The sequence below is a fragment of the Mustela erminea genome, chromosome 11 (genome assembly GCF_009829155.1).
Source record: "Mustela erminea isolate mMusErm1 chromosome 11, mMusErm1.Pri, whole genome shotgun sequence".
Taxonomy (NCBI): domain Eukaryota; kingdom Metazoa; phylum Chordata; class Mammalia; order Carnivora; family Mustelidae; genus Mustela; species Mustela erminea.
The window spans coordinates 52220547-52238962 of NC_045624.1; the positions used below are offsets into that span (position 1 = coordinate 52220547).

At 40.5% G+C, this 18416-nt stretch overlaps 1 protein-coding gene and 1 long non-coding RNA gene across 3 annotated transcripts in view; both read left to right on the forward strand.

Annotated features, from left to right (window-relative positions):
* FAM126A (family with sequence similarity 126 member A) overlaps positions 1-8569 on the forward strand; it is a 131531-nt gene extending 122962 nt beyond the window's left edge. The window contains exon 13 of one of the 2 annotated variants that reach the window (XR_004276721.1): positions 8301-8335. Coding sequence is in view for 1 of the 2 variants with exons in the window: in XM_032304237.1 (XP_032160128.1) it covers positions 8301-8422 (122 nt within the window). In the remaining variant the exon portion in view is untranslated. Of the gene's footprint in view, positions 1-8300 lie in introns of both variants that reach the window. The other variant, XM_032304237.1, reaches the window with a different exon arrangement.
* A 5223-nt stretch (positions 8570-13792) lies between these two features.
* Positions 13793-17923, forward strand: LOC116569132. The gene is made up of 3 exons (XR_004276863.1): positions 13793-13994; positions 15769-15826; positions 17663-17923. It is a non-coding gene; the product is annotated as an uncharacterized LOC116569132 (long non-coding RNA).
* Positions 17924-18416: the final 493 nt, after the last annotated feature.

Consider the following 18416-nt stretch of genomic DNA (forward strand, 5'->3'; position numbering starts at 1 on the left):
TTTTTTATGAACTAAGTTATTACTATCTAATGTATTATTTTATTCAACTTTTAATTTTTAAGGAAACATGTGTATGTTTTGTCATAGTCTTTCTGATAATGGAGTATTGAGGTTTTTTAAAGTATATTTTTATTTCCATTTCTTTTTGTACTTCAGGCATTTCCTAGTTTATGTCTTTTGTTGCTGTATCCTTTGGGTTATATAATATCAATATTGTTAGGTTTTCTCTTTTTATTTTATTTTTTATTTTTTTCACGTTTTTGTTTAAATTCCAATTAGTTAACATACAGTGTATTAATGTTTCAGGTGTAGAATTTGGTGATTCTCACTTACATATGACACCCAGTGCCCATCACAAGTGCCCTCCTTAATGCCTATCACCCATTTAACCCATCCCCTGCCATCTCCCCTCCAGCAACCCTCGGTTTGTTCTTTGTAGTTAAGACTCTGTTTCTTGGTTGGCTTCTCTTTTCCACCCCCTCTCTTTTTTAACCTTATACAGTTATATAGGGAGCTTTTTTACTTCCTAATGCTTTTGGTAAGAAATCTATTCACTATCATGAGTGTAATCCTGTATCAAAAAAATTCAATTTTCTTCATCCTCAATTTAGATCATCCCAATTTTTAGTTTGTCTATGTATTTTTGTTTTAAGATGCCCTTTAAAAGCATCAGATTTATTGGATTTCTTTTTAATCCAGATATTTATCTTTTTTTAATTGGAGTATAGTTGACACAAAATGTTACATTAGTTACAGGAGTACAAGATAGTAAATTCAACAATTTTATACATTATGCTCTGCTCACCACCACAAATGTAGCTACCATCTGTCACCATACAATGTTATTACAATACCATTGACTATGTTGTGCTTTTATCCATGTGACTTACTCATTCTATTACTGGAAGCCTGTATCTCCCAGTCCCCTTGACCTATGTTGCCCATCCTCCCACCCCTCTTCCCTCTGGCAACCATCAGTTTGTTTTCTGTATTTAAAGTTCTGTTTCTGCCATTTGTTTTGTTTTGTTTTGTTTTTTTAGGTTCTGCATATAAGTGAAATCATATGGTATTTATCCTTCTCTGTCTGACTTACTTCACTTAATGTAATACCCTCTAGGTCCATCCATGTTATTCCAAATAGCAAGATCTTAGTCTTTCTATAGCTAAGTAATATCCCATTGTATATAGACATATATAACATTTATCCATTCATCTTTTTCTCTTTTTTCCAGGGAGGGAGAGCAAAGGGGAAGGGGATAGAGGGAGAGGGAGACAGAATCATAAGAAGACTCCATGCTGAGCACAGAGCCCGATAGGGGTGCTCTGTCTTACAACCCTGAGATCATGACCTGAGCTGGAACCAGGAATAGGGTGATAAACCTACTGTGCCACCCAGCTGCCCTGATCCATTCATCTAGTGATGGAGGCTTAGGTTGCTTCATGTTGGCTATTATAAATAATGCTGCCATAAACATAAGGGTGTGAAATATTTTATCTTTTTTAAAAAGGAAGTTTAGCCAAATCACATTGCTTATTTTAATCAATTCCTTTGCATTCACATTATTCCATTATTACAGAAGCTTAAATATTGTTACTACACCTCTTTTTTTTCCCTTAAAGGAAATATAAGCAATTTTCTTATACCTCTTTAATTTTTTTGAAGATTTTATTTATTTATTTGACACACAGAGAGAACAGAAACAGAGGAAGCAGTAAGGGAGAGGGGAGAAATCTCCCTAGGATCAGGACCTGAGCTGAAGGCAGCAGCTGAACCAACTGAGCCACCCAGGCATCCCTCTTGTACCTCTTCAAAAGTATTCCTCCTGGAATTCTTAGCTGGCTCAGTGGGTAGAGTATGGGACTCATGATCTTGGGGTTGTGAGTTTGACCCCAATGTTGGGTGTAGAACTTACTTAAAAATAAAAAAGAGAGTTGGGCGCCTGGGTGGCTCAGTGGGTTAAGCCGCTGCCTTTGGCTCAGGTCATGATCTCAGGATCCTGGGATCGAGTCCTGCATCGGGCTCTCTGCTCAGCGGGGAGCCTGCTTCCTCCTCTCTCTCTGCCTGCCTCTCTGCCTACTTGTGATCTCTCTGTGTCAAATAAATAAATAAAATCTTTAAAAAAAATAATAAAAAATAAAAAAAATAAAAAAGAGAATCTGAAAAAAAATTATATATATATATTTCCCTCCAATTCCATCAGGAGTCAATCTAGTCTGCTTTCTGTCACTAAATATTAATTTCCATTTTCTAGAATTATATAAATGGAATCATAATGTACATACTTTTTCTGGCATCTTTCATTCAGCATAATTGTTTTGAATTCATCCATGTTATGGTGGAGAGTCAATAGCTTATCCTTTTTATAGTTAAGATAGCTAAATAGTGGGGTACCTGGATGGCTCAGTCGTTAAGCCTCTGCCATGGGCTCAGGTCATGATGCCAGGATCCTGGGATGGGACCCTGCATTGGGCTCTCTGCTTAGCAGGAAGCCTGCTCCTCCCACTCCTACTCTCCCTGCTTGTATTACCTCTCTCACTCTCTCTTTCTCTGTCAAATAAATAAATAAAATCTTATAAAAAAAAAGATAGCTAAATAGTAGCTGAGTGTATGGGTATATGACAATTTGTTTATCTCTTTACCTGTTGATAGACATTTTGGTTGTTTCCAGTTTTTGTGTATTACAAATAAAGCTGGTATGAATATTTGTATCCAAGTGTTTATGTGAATATATGCTTTCATTTCTCTTGCGGATATACATAGGAGTATGTCTTGGATTGGGCTGCTATAACAGAATACCACTGGCTGGGTAGTTGATAAACAATAGAAAATTATTTCTCACAGTCCTGGTGGCTGGAAGTCTGAGATCGGGATGCCAGCATGGTTAGGTGAGGGACTTCTTCAGGGTTGTAGACTTCTCATTGTGTCATCACACAATCAAGGATCTTGGGAGCTCAGTGGCATCCCTTTTACAAGAACACTACTATTATTCACAAGGGCTTCACCTTTATGACCTAGCCACCTTTCAAAGGTCCCACCTCCTAATACTATCCTATCAGGCATTAAGATTTTGGCATATGAATGGGGGGGCAGGGGAGGTATATAAACATTTAGATCTTAGCTGAGTGGTATTGCTGGGTTGTATGGTAACTCTATGATTAACCTTTTGAGAAATCACCAAACTGTTTTCTATGGTGGGGGCACCATTTTATGGAAGTTGCAATTGTTTCACCTCCCTACCAACACTCGTTATTGCTTGTTTTTATTTTTTTTTATTTTTTTTTATTCTAACCATCTCAGTTTATGTGGAGTGGTATCTTTCTATGGTTTTGATTTGCAGTTCCCTAATGACTAACAATAATGAGCATCTTTTTATGTGCTAATGGCCATTGATGTATCTTCTTTGGTTGTTGAAGTACAATTTTTTTTCCCCTTATGATCCGTATTTTAGTATTTCTATATGAGAAACACTGTTTATCCTGAGGTAAAAAAATTTTCTCATTTGTTTTCATCTAGGAGTGTTACAGATTTAAGTTTTACATTTATTTTCTGTGATATAGTTTGACTTAAATTTGTGTGTAATTTGAAGAGAGTTCATGTTTATTTTTCTCCATATAGATATATAATTGTTCCAATACCATTTGTTGAAAAGATTTTCCTTATCTCATTGAATTACTTTAACACTTTAAAAAAACCAGCTAACCATATATGTATGGTTCTATTTCTAGACTGTATTCTGTTCCATTGGTCTATATGCTATGTCTTTGTTAGTAGCAAACAGTCTTGATTACTGTAGCTCAGAGCTTTTCAACCTCAGCATTATTAAAATTTTGGCCTCAGTAATTCTTTGTGGAAGAGGTAAGAATTATCCTGTGCATTGTAGGATTTTTAATGGCATTTCTGGCCTTTATCCAGTGCTCTGCAGCTACTGTAGATAGTATATAGATAGATCATATTCTTTTATTCACTCTGCCAATCTTAGTTTTCTAACTGGCATGTTCACACCATTTATATTCAATGTAATCATTGATATGTTGGGACTTAAGTCCGCCATTCTGTTTGCTTTCTATCAGTTTCTTGTTTTTGTGTGTTTCCTTTTTTTCTGACTTAGTCTGAGTTGCTTAAACATTATTTAAGAATTCACCACATTTTTAAAAAAAATTCTGTTTTCTTTCAAACATATTTGTGTCTTTTTGTTTAAAGTATGCCTTTTGCAGGGGGCATATAGTTGAGTCTTGCTTTCTTATTCACTCTGATAATCTTTGTCTTTTACATGATATGTTTAGATCATAAACCTAATATAATTATTGATATGGTTAGATTTATTTCTACAATTTCAATATCTCATATTTTATAGCCTCTGTTTCTTGTTCTTCTATTCTCACACTTTTGGTTTTTAAAAAGTTTTCTTAGTATTTCATATAAATTTATCTGCTGGTATTTAGGCTGTACCCTTTATGTTATTGCTATTTTTAGTCATTGCTCTCGGCATTACAATATACATCCCTAATCAGAATTTTTTTTTTAACACAGTGGATCAAAAGCTATCCTGGAAGCCCACACAACAGATGTTCATTTATATCTGATTGACTAAAACTGGTTCTTATCTAAAACTGGTTCCTATATTTACCTTTATAGCAAGATAGTGACTGGGTTAGACAAAATAAGATTCATATTCTGGAAATGGTGCAGAAATCCATCTAAACTGAAATAGAGGGGTCTCTGCCTGCTACCTGAATGAATTGGCATTTGTTAACAGAGAAAAGGGGAGTGAATATAGGATAAACAACAGTCAGTGTCTGAAACAGTGATTAATCTTATATAATATACCTAGTTTGCCAAATTTTAAATCTCAGTACTTTTTAACACAATTCTTTTTTTGTTATTTTTTGTTATTAGTAATTTATTTTACTAAGGAAAGCTACACCCTTCAAAGTATTACACAAACTCTAGCCGTTAGAATTCGTTGCTACTATACCTCCCATTCCCATTTTGTTGTTTATTTGTGTTAGGAGTGCCCTTTAGGACAAAGTTTGTACAAAATTGGCCTTTGGTAGATAATAATTATAATCTATTAATGAGTGAGTAAATAATGAATGAAGGCATAGAAGTAGTAAAAATAAAATTTGATAAAAGATCAGTTCAAATTTATCCTAGAGGATCAGAATTTCTTCCAATGAGATTATTTTGCCATAAAGGAGATAATCATAATTAAAACAAAACAGGAAAAAAACTTAATTTGTACCAGTGGGTTGTTTCCTTTCCCATTTTTAAAGGAAGGTAAGTGTCATAAATAATGTTACCTGTGAGTTTGTTTCAAAAAGGCCACATAGCCTTTTTAGTATCTTTTATTTCACATGTTTTGGTACATTATAGATATACCTGAGAAAATCAGCTTAACTGGGGAAAAAGGAATTGGCATTTGCAAAGTTTAATTAAATATAAAATGCTTGACTTGTGAAAACCAGGCCTGTGGTTTTGAAAACACATTTCCTACTTTCTTCTCTAATGGGATCTTGCAGCTCTTTATTAATAATGATTGAATTATAAATTCTCTAGGGCAGAGACTGTATTTTCTATCTCATTAGCAATTTGTGCATGCAGAGAGACAGGTTGTTCAGCCTCAGGATGGTTTACGATTTAATAAATGAATACACAGGCCTTATCTTACTGAATTTCCTTCACCTTCCAAGGAAGTAGTAAAGGAAAATTCTTCCACTTTTATGGATATGGAAGCGGAGTCTTAACAATAAATGGAAAATTTAAATCCACATTGTTCTAGCTGAGACTGAGATCTTCTCCTCAGCCCAATGCTCTATCCTCTACATCAGCTTCCTCAGGCCACCCTCCCAGTGGCAAACTTCCCTGGAGTTGGGCTGCTACGATTTGCATGGAGACTCACCTGCCACCTAAGTGTTTCCCAAAGCAACAGCATGGGCAGTTTGGGTAGGAAATCATTTATTGTGTAGGGCTTTCTTATTTAGCTTTGCTGGACCTCACCCACTAAGTGCCAAGACTGTCCCCCTGTCATTGTGACATCCAGAAATGACCCCCACATTACCAGATGTCCCATGGGAAGCAATACTGTTCCATAACACTCCACCAGGCTGCTTCTCGGCTGTTATAAATGGCAGGACTGGCAACCACAAGGAATAAAAATAGCCTTGACAAAGCATTTTGAACATCTTTGACCAAACACATATACCCTCCTGTATGCAAGGCTGCTCTAGGACACAGGAGGACACGATTAGAGGGGATAAAAAGTATTTGAAATCCCTCAAGCAAAGGGAGTGCCAAAGATTAGAAAAGGAGCTAGCAGTTGGAGTTGAGGAATTGCCCCCAAATAATCCTGATGATGACAACAATAATGCTGGCATTGAGTTATTGCCATGTACTGGTGCTGTGGTGAGCCACTTAGATGTATTTTCTGATTTCATTCTCCCAGAGGTGCCACGCAGTTGTTGCTGCCATTATCCTCGTGTTATAGATTGGTGGACTACCATCATCTCTTACCGTAGCCATTACTATGACCTCCTTTCTCCTCTTTTCTGCTTCCATGATCACTCCCATGTAGTTTGTTCTCCACAAAATCAATCTGAGCCATTTTTATAACATGAAATCAGATCATGTCACTCCTCTGATAAAACTATCTAACTACTTCCTGAGACAATAAAATCTAAGGTCCCACAGTGATCCATGGGCACATATGCCTGCCCCGCACCCCTCCCCGTCCTCACCTCTTGTTCTGCCTCACACGGACGGTACTCCAGCCACACAAGCTTCTTTTCCAAAGCTTTGTTCCTGTCCGCAGTTGCTGTTCTTTCCCCAAGACTTGATGACCTCCCTTACTGCATTTAGACTCTAACCCAACCTCATACCCAACAGAGCCCTTTCCTGATGGCGTCCCTTCTTCACGCTCCTCCCATTGTCTTGCTTTAATCTTCAAGGCTCTCTCGATGCCACTTGACATTATATTAACTGCTTCTTTATCCAGCTGCCCACTGTTTCTCCTTTCATAAGAATGGGAGCTTAGTAAGTGGGGGCTTTGTCTTGCTCACCCTTTAGAAAATTAGTTGGCGGGGCGCCTGGGTGGCTCAGTGGGTTAAAGCCTCTGCCTTAGGCTCAGGTCATGATCTCAGGGTCCTGGGATGGAGCCCCACATCGGGCTCTCTGCTCAGCAGGAAGCCTGCTTCCCTTCCTCTCTCTCTACCTGCCTCTCTGCCTACTTGTGATCTCTGTCAAATAAATAAAATCTTTAAAAAAAAATTAGTTGGCATATTAGTACTTATTAGTAGTGTGTGTGTGTGTGTGTGTGTGTATATATATATATATATATATATATATATATATATATGTAACTCAGTATTTGTTGAGTACATGTGGCTTAGAGAAGTCAAGTCACTTGCCAGATAGAGCTGTCAGGGGCGGATTTATACTGTGAGCTGCTAGAATGTCAGAGAAGACTCTTCTTTGGGAAGGGAAAAACTACAGATGGCAGAGAAGCTTAGGATGGGAGATGGGAACAGAACAAGAACAAGGTCTTTCTCCTCTCTGCCAGGGAATGTTCAGAGGAATTTTTTTTTTAAGTCCATGCAATAACCAAAGAGAATTTTACAAAAGGCAAAACTAAGGCGCAGATACTTTCAGAGACTTCAAGTCAGGAGTCTGCAGGTAAACTGAAACTAAAGCGCATTTCTCTCTCTGGCTGCGCGTTATGTTAGATGGTTGTATGCTTTAGCCTTGCTTCTTAATTGTTATATGAAAGGAATGCATGCAACTGGGAGCCGTGTGCCCTTAAAACAGCTCTGTAGGGGTCATTTTGAACAAATTAATTCAGGCTTAGTTTAAGAATAACCAAACCAGAATTGCAGTCTGCCCATTAATTTTTGCTTTGTTCTATTGCTTTAGAGTTATATTCAGTTTATGAATTTTTCTCTTCCAGTTCTTTTTTTTTTTTTTTTAAAGATTTTATTTATTTATTTGACAGAGAGAGGTCACAAGCAGGCAGAGAGGCAGGCAGAGAGAGAGAGAGAGAAGGAAGCAGGCTCCCTGCTGAGCAGAGAGCCCGATGCGGGGCTCGATCCCAGGACCCTGAGATCATGACCTGAGCGGAAGGCAGCGGCTTAACCCACTGAGCCACCCAGGCGCCCCTCTCTTCCAGTTCTTGACATTGTATCTTTTTGTCCCTTTCTCCTTTTATACCATAAATCCCAGGGAGTCTAAGTAGCTCTATGTTGAATACTTTAAAAAATTTTTAATTTTTAGTTTTACGAATTTTTAAATGGTTTATCTTTTTGGCTAGGGGGAAGCAAGGGAAGTCGACAGAATAAATCCTCAAGTGATGTGGACTCAGTTTCTTGCTGGAATTTGCAGAGCCGATTTAAATATGATCTTAGTTGTCAGAAGATTGCTTTTAAAATGTAGAAATTCAAGAAGACAGCCTCTGAGAATGCAAATTTTGAAGAACTTGGAAACTTTTTCATTTCAAATATAATATTAACCACAGAGCTCATCTGGCTGGATATCACAGAGCGTACAACATAAGGAAATCAAAATAATAAAAACAGCCTCTCTACCTTGCTGGTGTTTGGTACTATCTTTGCCCTACACCGTCTCCTGCATGTTACTGTTTACAGAAAGAGCAGTGATCATAAGAGAACTAAAGGGTAGGATATTAAGTCACAATGACTGGCTCAGAAGCAATGAATGGATTTCAGCATTCACAGTATGAGGACTTGCAATATGGAAATGCTGCTTCCAGGGTTTGCCTCACTGTGGAGCGGGGTGGGGAGGATGGGAAGCAAAGTTTATGTGAGGGAAAAAAAAGTGATAAGAATGCCTGAAAGTCACGGAGTGTTTAAGACAAAAATGCAGAGCAGTTCATAGGGAGGGTTAAAGAAGTAAGGAAAGCCTTTGGTCTGAGGTGGCCCACACATCTGTGGGATTCAGGGGTCTGGGTTTCCAGAGGGATGACCTGGTGGGCTTCAGCACTTGTGGGACTGTTTGCAGAGTTCTCACATTTCTGTCATTTCCCCAATATCTCTGGAGATGTCTTGGCAAGATAGCATTTACCTAAATGCCTCAATTTACCTAATTTTTTTTTACCTAAATTATCTAAATAAATGCCTCAAATAGAACTACATTTTAACAGACTGGTACTGTGGAAAGGGTTGCAAATGAATAAAAATGAGGAAGAAGAAACATTAGACCTGTTGGTTAATTTCACATGTTCATCTTTCCATCATACCTAGAATGAATTGTAATTCTAAAGAAATTATTAAATACACAACACACAATATGAACATGCATTTTTAACAATCTAAAATGAAATTTGTTTTCAGTAATTCAAATGGTTTCACTTAGAAGGGAAATATCAAAAAAGCCAGTCAGAGCTTTTTCTAACATGAAGTTAATATGAATAGAATGGTTTCTCAGAAAAGGAGTGCATAGTGTACATACGGAGTATTTTTGAGACTATCAGTCTAACATAGACATAGTAGTTTTAATGATTGCTTTTTAAAGTCCTGAGTATTTTTGCCAAGGTGTCCATATAATACATTTACAAAATATATTTTATTGAGAGATAGAGAGAGCAGGAGTGCAAGTGGGGGGAGGGGCAGCAGGAGAGGGTTAGAAAGAATCTCAAGCCGACCGCCCCAGTGAGCTTGGAGCCTGACAGGGGCCTTGATCTCAAGACCCTGAGATCATGACCTGAGCTGAAATAAGGAGTCTGACACTTAGTGGACTGAGCCACCCAGACGCTCCCATAATAATCCCATTTTAATTTGCTAATGATTTGCTTTCAGTTTACATAAAGATCATTTAGAGCTTGCAGTCCATTCTATCTTGGGGAACTACCGGCAGATAGCAATTTCATTTCCTGATTTTAGCCCTCAAGTTTTGAGGATGAAAAGATTTATCAGGGAAACTTACAGAATAATGAATTTCCATTATTAGCAGGGCAATATGGGAGATTTGCAGTGTTTCACCACCTAAAAAACTCCCAAGTCTTTTGTACCTGTTAGTGTTTGAAATATACAATTAAGGACAAAATTTTAGAAAACACTGTTGCCTCTGGGGACCCTCTTCTGTAATGGCACTCCTATGGGGGTGTAGAGAAGGCCTCCATTCCCAGGGCTGGGAGAATTGGGTGTCTGTGTGTGTGCCTTCCTTTTCTTTGTGGTCCAGACATGATCAAGGGCCCTGGGAAGAAGCACTGTGATGACTTGTGAGGCTGAGAGGGGTCTTCTACCTCCAGGGGCAGTGGGACAGCACAGAGGGAAGTCAGTGCAAGGGAAAAGGAGCTACAGAAAACTATCCAGTTATGGGGCTACCTTACTGCTTTGCCTAAGACTGGCCTTGATCTCTGCAGGCTCTAAACTTGTGAATAGTGTGGGGAGGCTGGGGGATGCCAGTGGGGGGATTTGAGGGGAAAGAAAGGTTTGTTTAGTTTTTGTGGATTTTGTGTTTATTTAGCCTTCTGTGAAAAAAAATGAGGGTTTATTCCAATGCTCATTTAACTATAACTCTGTTTGATGCAGGGAGTCTACGGGCTGAAGGCTAAGAAATGAATTCTTTAATCAACTAGAGAAGATGGGTTTGACAGGTTCTGTGCTTTGTTTCTCTATCTCCACTGACGAGGCTGATCCTGGCAATAAAGTAAGAAACAAGTTCTGGAGACCTTAGTCTTGGAATTCTGGGACTACATTTAGGGAGTGGGGATGTGAGCTGGTCCAACAGAATACTGAAGGAGTAGGGGACCAAGGGGTGGAACTTAGCTTCCCTAAGGGCTCAGCACCAGGGGCTGTCCGGCAGGTTATACTAAGGACACCCTAAGTCTTTACAACCAGCTGCAGTTCAGAAGATAAAAGGAAAAAGATACGTGATGGTTTGCTGAGTCTTTCTCTCCCAGTCATCTAACATTGCAGCCCTCATATTCAACCTCCTCACATACTCCAAATATTATCACTGCTCATCCAGGCCATTGTAGGTCCCAGTTTTCTGTTTTCCAGTGAAATATAAATATTTTTTGGTGTTAATAATGATATTTGCTTTATGCATTCCAGAAACCCTGATAGTAATAAAATGGTTATTGTCAACCATCCCTCTCTTCTCTACTGATTTAAACACTGATGGTTGAATTGAAGGGAACCCCAACAAAAATACATGCTTTGGGCACCTGGATGGCCCAGTGGGTTAAGCCTCTGCCTTCGGCTCAGGTCATGATCTCAGGGTCCTGGGATCGAGCCCCGCATCGGGCTCTGTGCTCAGCAGGAAGCCTGCTTCCCGCCAACCCCCTCCCCGCCCCCACCTGCCTCTCTGCCTACTTGTAATCTCTGTCTGTAATAAATAAAAATCTTAAAAAAAAAAAAAAAGACATGCTTGAGGTTTCATCTGAATCATCTAGCAGGAGAGTATCTTGGTGATGAACTGGAGAGCAAGAGAATTACTCCATAATACACACACCTTTCAGGTGAGGAACAGGCACTGGCTAAGATTTTGGAAGCACAAAGGCTAACAATCTTGGTTCTTTGCTTTAATCTCCTCACCACTGGACATGGTGTTCATTACCTCTTGACTAAATGAACAAACCTTTTTAGGGTACTTGAATCTCACCCTTTTAGTTCTCACTTCCCCATACCTGCTCTCACATCCTAATTCCATCCCCAACAAGCAACCCAGATAAAAATACTTTCAACCAAATTCTACCAGAATAATTTGTGTATGCATGACTACTCAAAAATATCTTGACTCCCATGGGGCGCCTGGGTGGCTCAGTGGGTTAAAGCCTCTGCCTTCGGCTCAGGTCATGATCCCAGAGTCCTGGGATCGAGCCCCGCATCGGGCTGTCTGCTCCGCGGAGAGCCTGCTTCCTCCTCTCTCTCTCTCTGCCTGCCTCTCTGCCTACTTGTGATCTCTGTCTGTCAAATAAATAAATAAAATCTTTAAAAAAAAATATCTTGACTCCCGTGATGTCAAACAAAGCCCACATACCATTGAGTAACATGTGTGCATTAAAAGAATGAGGGAAACTAGACTCTAGTTTAGGAAGCGACCTAACTTTGTGGAAAGCATATACCTGTTGGCAGGAAGAACTTTTTCAGAAATCATCAGCTTTTGCTCACTCCCACAACTTTTCTCATTCTGATACCGGAAGAAATAGTTTTTCTGTCCCCGTGCCCAAAACCCTGACGATTGTAGCTATACTGGAAATTAGAACCCATGTAATTAAATTCTTTCATTTGATAGATAAGGCACCTGAAATTCAGGTTGCCTTAATAATTATGTTAAGGTCTCACTTCTAGTTAGAAGTACTAGAACCAAAGAACAAATCTCCAGACTCTCAAGCTAGGGTCATGTCTCCCACAAAGAACAGAGAAGGGGGCAAGAGATGGGCTGTCATCAGACCTATTAAAGCAATCCATTCAGTTATTAGGAACAGACACACACTGAGAAGAGTGAAAAAGGTAGAGCTATTTATATGTGCTAACATGGAAATATCTCTAGACATTATTGAATGAAAAAAGCAGTTGCCAAATGGTACACAGATTATGAGTTCATTTATGGGAACCAGAATGAATAGTGTATTCTCTATGGACAAAAGTCTGAAGGGTACATTTCACCCTGATAACAGTACTTACCTCTGGGTAGTTACCTCTGCGTAGTGGTTAAAGGAAAGTTTTTCTTTCCGTAAACGTATTGTTTGAATTTTTCTGAGGAGAGACTATTTAGGGAAGAATTACTTAAAAATTAATCCCGAAGAGTAAAACTATATTTTTTTGTTGTACTCCACATCACCTTGATAGTTTTGTTTCTACCACTAGGGATCATGCTCAGAGGGACCCAGTTTCCCTAATCCCAGTGGAACACCTAGATTAATCCAAACGTTTTAGAAAGGATGGTCTGACGTGGGGAAGGAGAGCGTGTGGATTTAATTTAACTTTCCTCAAAACTACTCATTACCTTCTCTCTCCTGATGATTGCCATTACACACCTTTACCTCAGGTCAGACCAAACTCCTTGAATATAATGATGATGATGATGATGATAACTGAATAACGCAAATCCTGCTCATAATAAACGACAATAGTTATGCTCTTTTGAACACGAACTCTACCGCAGGTACTCTTCTGTGCTCTTTCATGCGTTATCATCTTTCCTTTTTTTTTTTTTTTTTAATCTTTATCATCACTGAGGTACTGAGGTAAGTACTATTATTATCCCCATTTTAGAGGTGAGAAACTGAGGCTTGACGAAGAAATGAGGGAGCCCAGGCAGTAGCCTGGCTGGTGAGTGGAGGAGGCTAAAGGGAAACGCAGGTTGTTTGCCTTGAGTCTGTGCTGAGGCTCCCGCACTGGGAGGAACGCCGAGGGCCAGTGTCTGCCGGAGGAGGACGTCCAGTTGGAAACTTAACTGGACTGAATTAGAATGCGCTTGACGTTGGACAGACCTTCAGTGTGGTCTGATTCTCCATGGCTTCCACCTCGTGCTCCTTTGAGCCTTTCCGTTTGAGGTGTCAGCTGGCGCTGGGTTACCACACGAAGGGCGTGATGCTGTCGGGCAGTGTGTGGTGAGCGGGGAAATAATCTCCTGTGGAGGGTAAAAGCTCATCCGCTACCACGTACAAGCCTCGCCACGATTTCGCAATAGCCAGCGCCTCTCACTTAAAATGGCGGCAACCGGAAACTTCTCTGGAAAGAGAGAAGGGCTCGCTTTCTGGGGGTCAGTGAATAACCCCTTGTCTCTCTTTTAAAATATTGACTATGTTTATGTCAGTTTGGTTCCTTAAAGGTGTGAAAAGCCAGCGAGTGGTAAATTTGGGGATGATTTTTGTAATTTATGGGGAGAAAGGTACTTCTCAGGAAGCGAGTTGTCTGCCTCTGAATCGGGAACCCTTTTTCTCCCCTCCCCTGACTTCTGTCCAAACTTCGGGAATGATGCCATTCTTTCTCTGCTGGTGACTGAAGCGTTTCTAATTGATCACAGACAGTTTGAGGTAAGTCACAGGCATCTTTGTTTAAATATATACGGGTACACTGATGCTTATACGACGTATGTATATGCTGCCGTATTACACTGGTAAATACAGCAAATGGGCTCGTTTCTCGGTGGCCTCTCTGTGCCCCGCACCTGGGATGGGGGGTGTCGAGCGCAGTGGGCACGAGCCCTGCCCTCATGGGGTCTAGGTGCCCCCGCCCCCCGGCCGGCAGGACTCTCAGCTCTGCTGAGCTCTCCAGTTACCAGGACGACAAGCACTTTTCGGAGGGATGGAGAGTTTTGACAAATATGTGGTCCCATACACGTTCTACAAGCAAAGCCATTTATTTTAGGCTGAAGCATTTGCAGCAAAATTTAAATAATGTATCTGGAATGTGTCAGATTGAATGTTTTATGATATGTTTTTTGGCTTTCTTCGGTAGAACGTTGATCAAGTAAAGCTTTGTTATCTCGGATTTCTCAACTGAGTGCCATTAACTGGAACAAGATGTATGGGCTAAACATGGAGGCAGGCTCGAGAAGTTGAGCTTATCTGAGAGAAATATTTTAGATCATCACAGAAGTGAATCAGAGCTTCAAGGCTAACCGATACTCTAAGTTCTTGGAACTGAAGAAACAGAAGAAAAGATTTTGTCAGCGTGGAGGGGGGGTGGGGAGTCCCCTGTCTGGCTCAGTGGGTTAAGCGGCTGCTCAGGTCATGATCCCGGGGTCCTGTAGTAGAGCCCCACCTTGGGCTCCCCGCTCAGTGGGAAGCCTGCTTCTCCCTCTCCCACTCCCCCTGCTTGTGTTCCCTCTCTCGCTGGTGCTCCCTGTCTCTCAAATCCTGCTTGCTCTCTCTGTCAAATAAGTAAATAAATAATCTTAAAAAAAAAAAAAAAGGATTTTGTTGGGCCACAGCTGCTGCTAAATGTTACCCATTATGTTATGAACCAAAGAACTGGAAACCTGCCTGATCCTACCCTTCTCTACCCCAAATGGAAGACTGTTTCCTGAAATTCTTACTAAAAAATTGAACCCTGGGGCCACCTGGGTTGCTCAATTAGTTAAACCTGTGCCTTGGGCTCAGGTCATGATCCCAGGGTCCTGGAATTGAGCCCCACATTGGGCTCCTTGTTCAGCAGGGAGCCTGCTTCTTCCTCTCCCTCTCTCTGCTACTTGGTTTGCTTGTGCTCTCTCTTTGTCAAATAAATAAGATTAAAAAAAAAAAAAAAGAACCCTTCTGGTTAGGTTGGCATTGCTGTTGAAAAGAAGGTCAGTGTAGGCACCTGGGTGGCTTAGTTGGTTAAGCCACTGCCTTTGGCTCAGGTCGTGATCCTGGAGTCCCAGGATAGAGTCCCAAATCAGGATCCCAGCTTCCCGGGGAGTCTGCAATCTCCCTCTGACCTTCTCCCGTCTCACGCTCTCTCTCACTCCCTTCCTCTCTCTGAAATAAATAAAAATAAAAAACCTTAAAATAAAAAAAAGAAAAAGAAAAGAGGGTTCAATCAATCTAGGAGGACCAGCCCCAAACTTGCACTTGGCCTTAACCATCAGCAGGATTCATCTGTGCCAGCCTGGCCAGCAGTTTGCTGAGGGAATGAGGCACCACAGATGGGCATCAATGCCTCAAAGCCTGGAGGGAGAAAGGTCTGGAGAGCCACAGCCCTGAGGGGCGCTAGCGGGGAGGTGGGCCAGCTCTTGTTTGCTTCTAAGTGATTTATGACCTATTTCAAAGGGAAAATAAAATGTCCTTCTTTAAGAATCTTAATGAATGTTAATGCATCTTGTTCCAGGTTCCTGCATGTGTCCTCAGGGATGCTTTGAACGTCTCTGGTCCTTATCCAAGCTGAGGTAGGGGAGGTGGTGTATTTGCTTCTCTTGGTACCGTGACATATAGGTCCGGAAGGGCCCCGGGCAGAGCATATTGTATTGGGAGGTCACAGGTAGCCGAAACTGCTGGTCTCTCTTTCAACAGCCCACAGGGAACATTTGCACCTCCAGCACTTTCTGCACAAAGCAGTCCACAGTAGCAATGCCTGTGTGGAGTACAGAAGCTGTTCCCTGCCCTGCTTTGTAATTCACCTTTCTATAAGGCCTCTGCGAGTCCAGTGAAAGATCCAAACCTTCCTGCTGTCTCTGTTCAGTAAGCAAGATGCTGAAGTTTTAGAAATTCCTTTTTTTTTTTAAGTCTATTTAGAAATATAATAGTCATTAGCAGAAGCCAGCATTTGCTCTTGTGGATGTTATGCCACAATAATGGGTCCGTGATTAAAGGAGCGAGACTGATACAAAACGAAGGTCAAGCGAAGCTTTATTTCACGCCAAGCATCAAGAATCTAACCAAACGTTCGGGGCCGCACCTCTTACAAGAGAGGGCGACCCTTCTCTGTTTCACAGACTAGCTTTTAAGGGAAAAGGCCATGCGGTCAGGTCTGGCCATGCACAGGTGGCCAATGAGATTATAACACACACAGGAAACTCCACAGTGATGCTAGGTGACCAATTGAGTTACAATTTACCCTAGTAGATATTTGAACCAGCCTATTACACCTTGATTGGGATTGGCGCCCAAAAGGCTCCCAAAGGGCAGGGCCCATTCACCTTGGTAACTAGGGAGACAGTATGCATTCCCCCACTGATCGGATGTCTCCACCTGACCTGACCCACCTTTGTATCTGGGCTTTGTTACCTGAAGCTGGTTTCCGGGACTTGACTCCGAGTAGATCCCCTGGGGGAAGGGGAGCAGGGACAGTTTCTAAATAGGTCCTTACAGTGGATATGTGTTCCTGAAAATGTATCAAAGCATTTCTTTATGATTTGCATCAGTTATACCAAGCTTCGTAAATTTGCCCTTTTGAAAAATTTAAGTTGGAAATGATGAGGGAGCAGGAGGCTGGCTGAGGACAAAGCAAAAGTAAATAAAGTTAAATTTCTTCTAAACTTAAATCTCATTAACAAGGATGCTTGATAGCAGGAATGTAACATTCCACCAGACTTCCAATTGTCTTTACTTGATAGCAACTAAGCCTTCAATATCCTGATAGTATTCTTTGCCCCAATAGCCCTTCTGAACACCCCTTTGTTCTCACCTACCCAACTCCTGTGTATATAACCAACCACTCCTCACAACCCGGGGCAGCAGCTCTTCCTGCCCACGGGTCCTGTCCCCGTGCTTTAATAAACCACCATTTTGCACCAACGACGTCTTAAGAATTCTTTCTTTAGTCGTCGGCTCCGAACCTCCTCACCCCACCGAACCTGACTTAGGTGCTGGGACTTCATCAGAAAAATCATGTGTTCAAGGAGGACGAATTATTTACGCCATTGTTTCTGAGTTGAACGGTTGTTTCTGAGTTGAACAGCAGCACAATATAGTCAAACATATTGTGTGTGATAAATTTGTGAGTCTCTGATTATAGCTGGCTGAATGTTTCCCCCCAAATAATTGGTTTGGCATTAATAATAAGCCTCTGTCAACAGCAATTGCTATGACTTTATTCATATGCAATAAAGCCTTGATAATAATAGATTACACAATTAACTTTCTGCCATTGAAATAAATGAAGTATTAGTGGTTTAATAGAATCTAATTGGAATTAAGTTAAAGCACATTAACTTCTTTCAGTTTATGACCATACTATACTTGTTTAAGTGTATTTTTCATTATTTGAAATCTTTTTCTTGCAGCACATGGTAAAGGTGGAAGAATTAAATGACACTGAAAATTCTAGAGAAGAGGGGGAACAGATTAAAACTGCAAGCACCAGATGAATGAAGACAGAGAAGAGTCATTTAGGTAAGTCTCTGGTTAGATGTTCTCGTAGTAAGCTCAGCTGCAGAAAGGGTGCACATTGCCTCTGGGGGTTGTAGTGGGGGATGGGGAATACTAGAGCAGTCATCAATCTGAAATTGCTTAGTTCCTCTGAGCCATAGTGGTTTCAGTTAAAACGGGAGGTTAAGAAAATAAGCAAAGATAATCAAGCAATATTTGTCCTAAGAGTGTTCTACAAAAATCTCAATTGATTTCCCTAATTTAAATGTCACAAAACAATTATCTTTGCTTTCCCATCTCTCTCTTCCAGAGTGTGGGTGCATCTTAATTTTTCCTAATCATGTTTATAAAGAATGTTGATATTTCAAGTACACAATTAGTGTTATAATTACCAGCACCGTGGATTAAAAAAAAAATGTCATCTCCTGTCCAGTTTTTACAGTTAAATGTAAATTGTGGAGGGGATGTGTAGGATTATTTAGGAGAGGGGGCCTAAAGTTAAGTCCCCAAACTAGAGAAGCTTGCCTCACAGAGAGGATGCTTTACTCCATACTAAATATTCTAGTCCTTTGCCTCGCTAATTGAGAAGAGGATTAGTTCACCAGGACCTCAATCCCAAATAAGTTACCTAATGGGAATTCTTACAACACTTTGGGCTGAGGCTTTTAG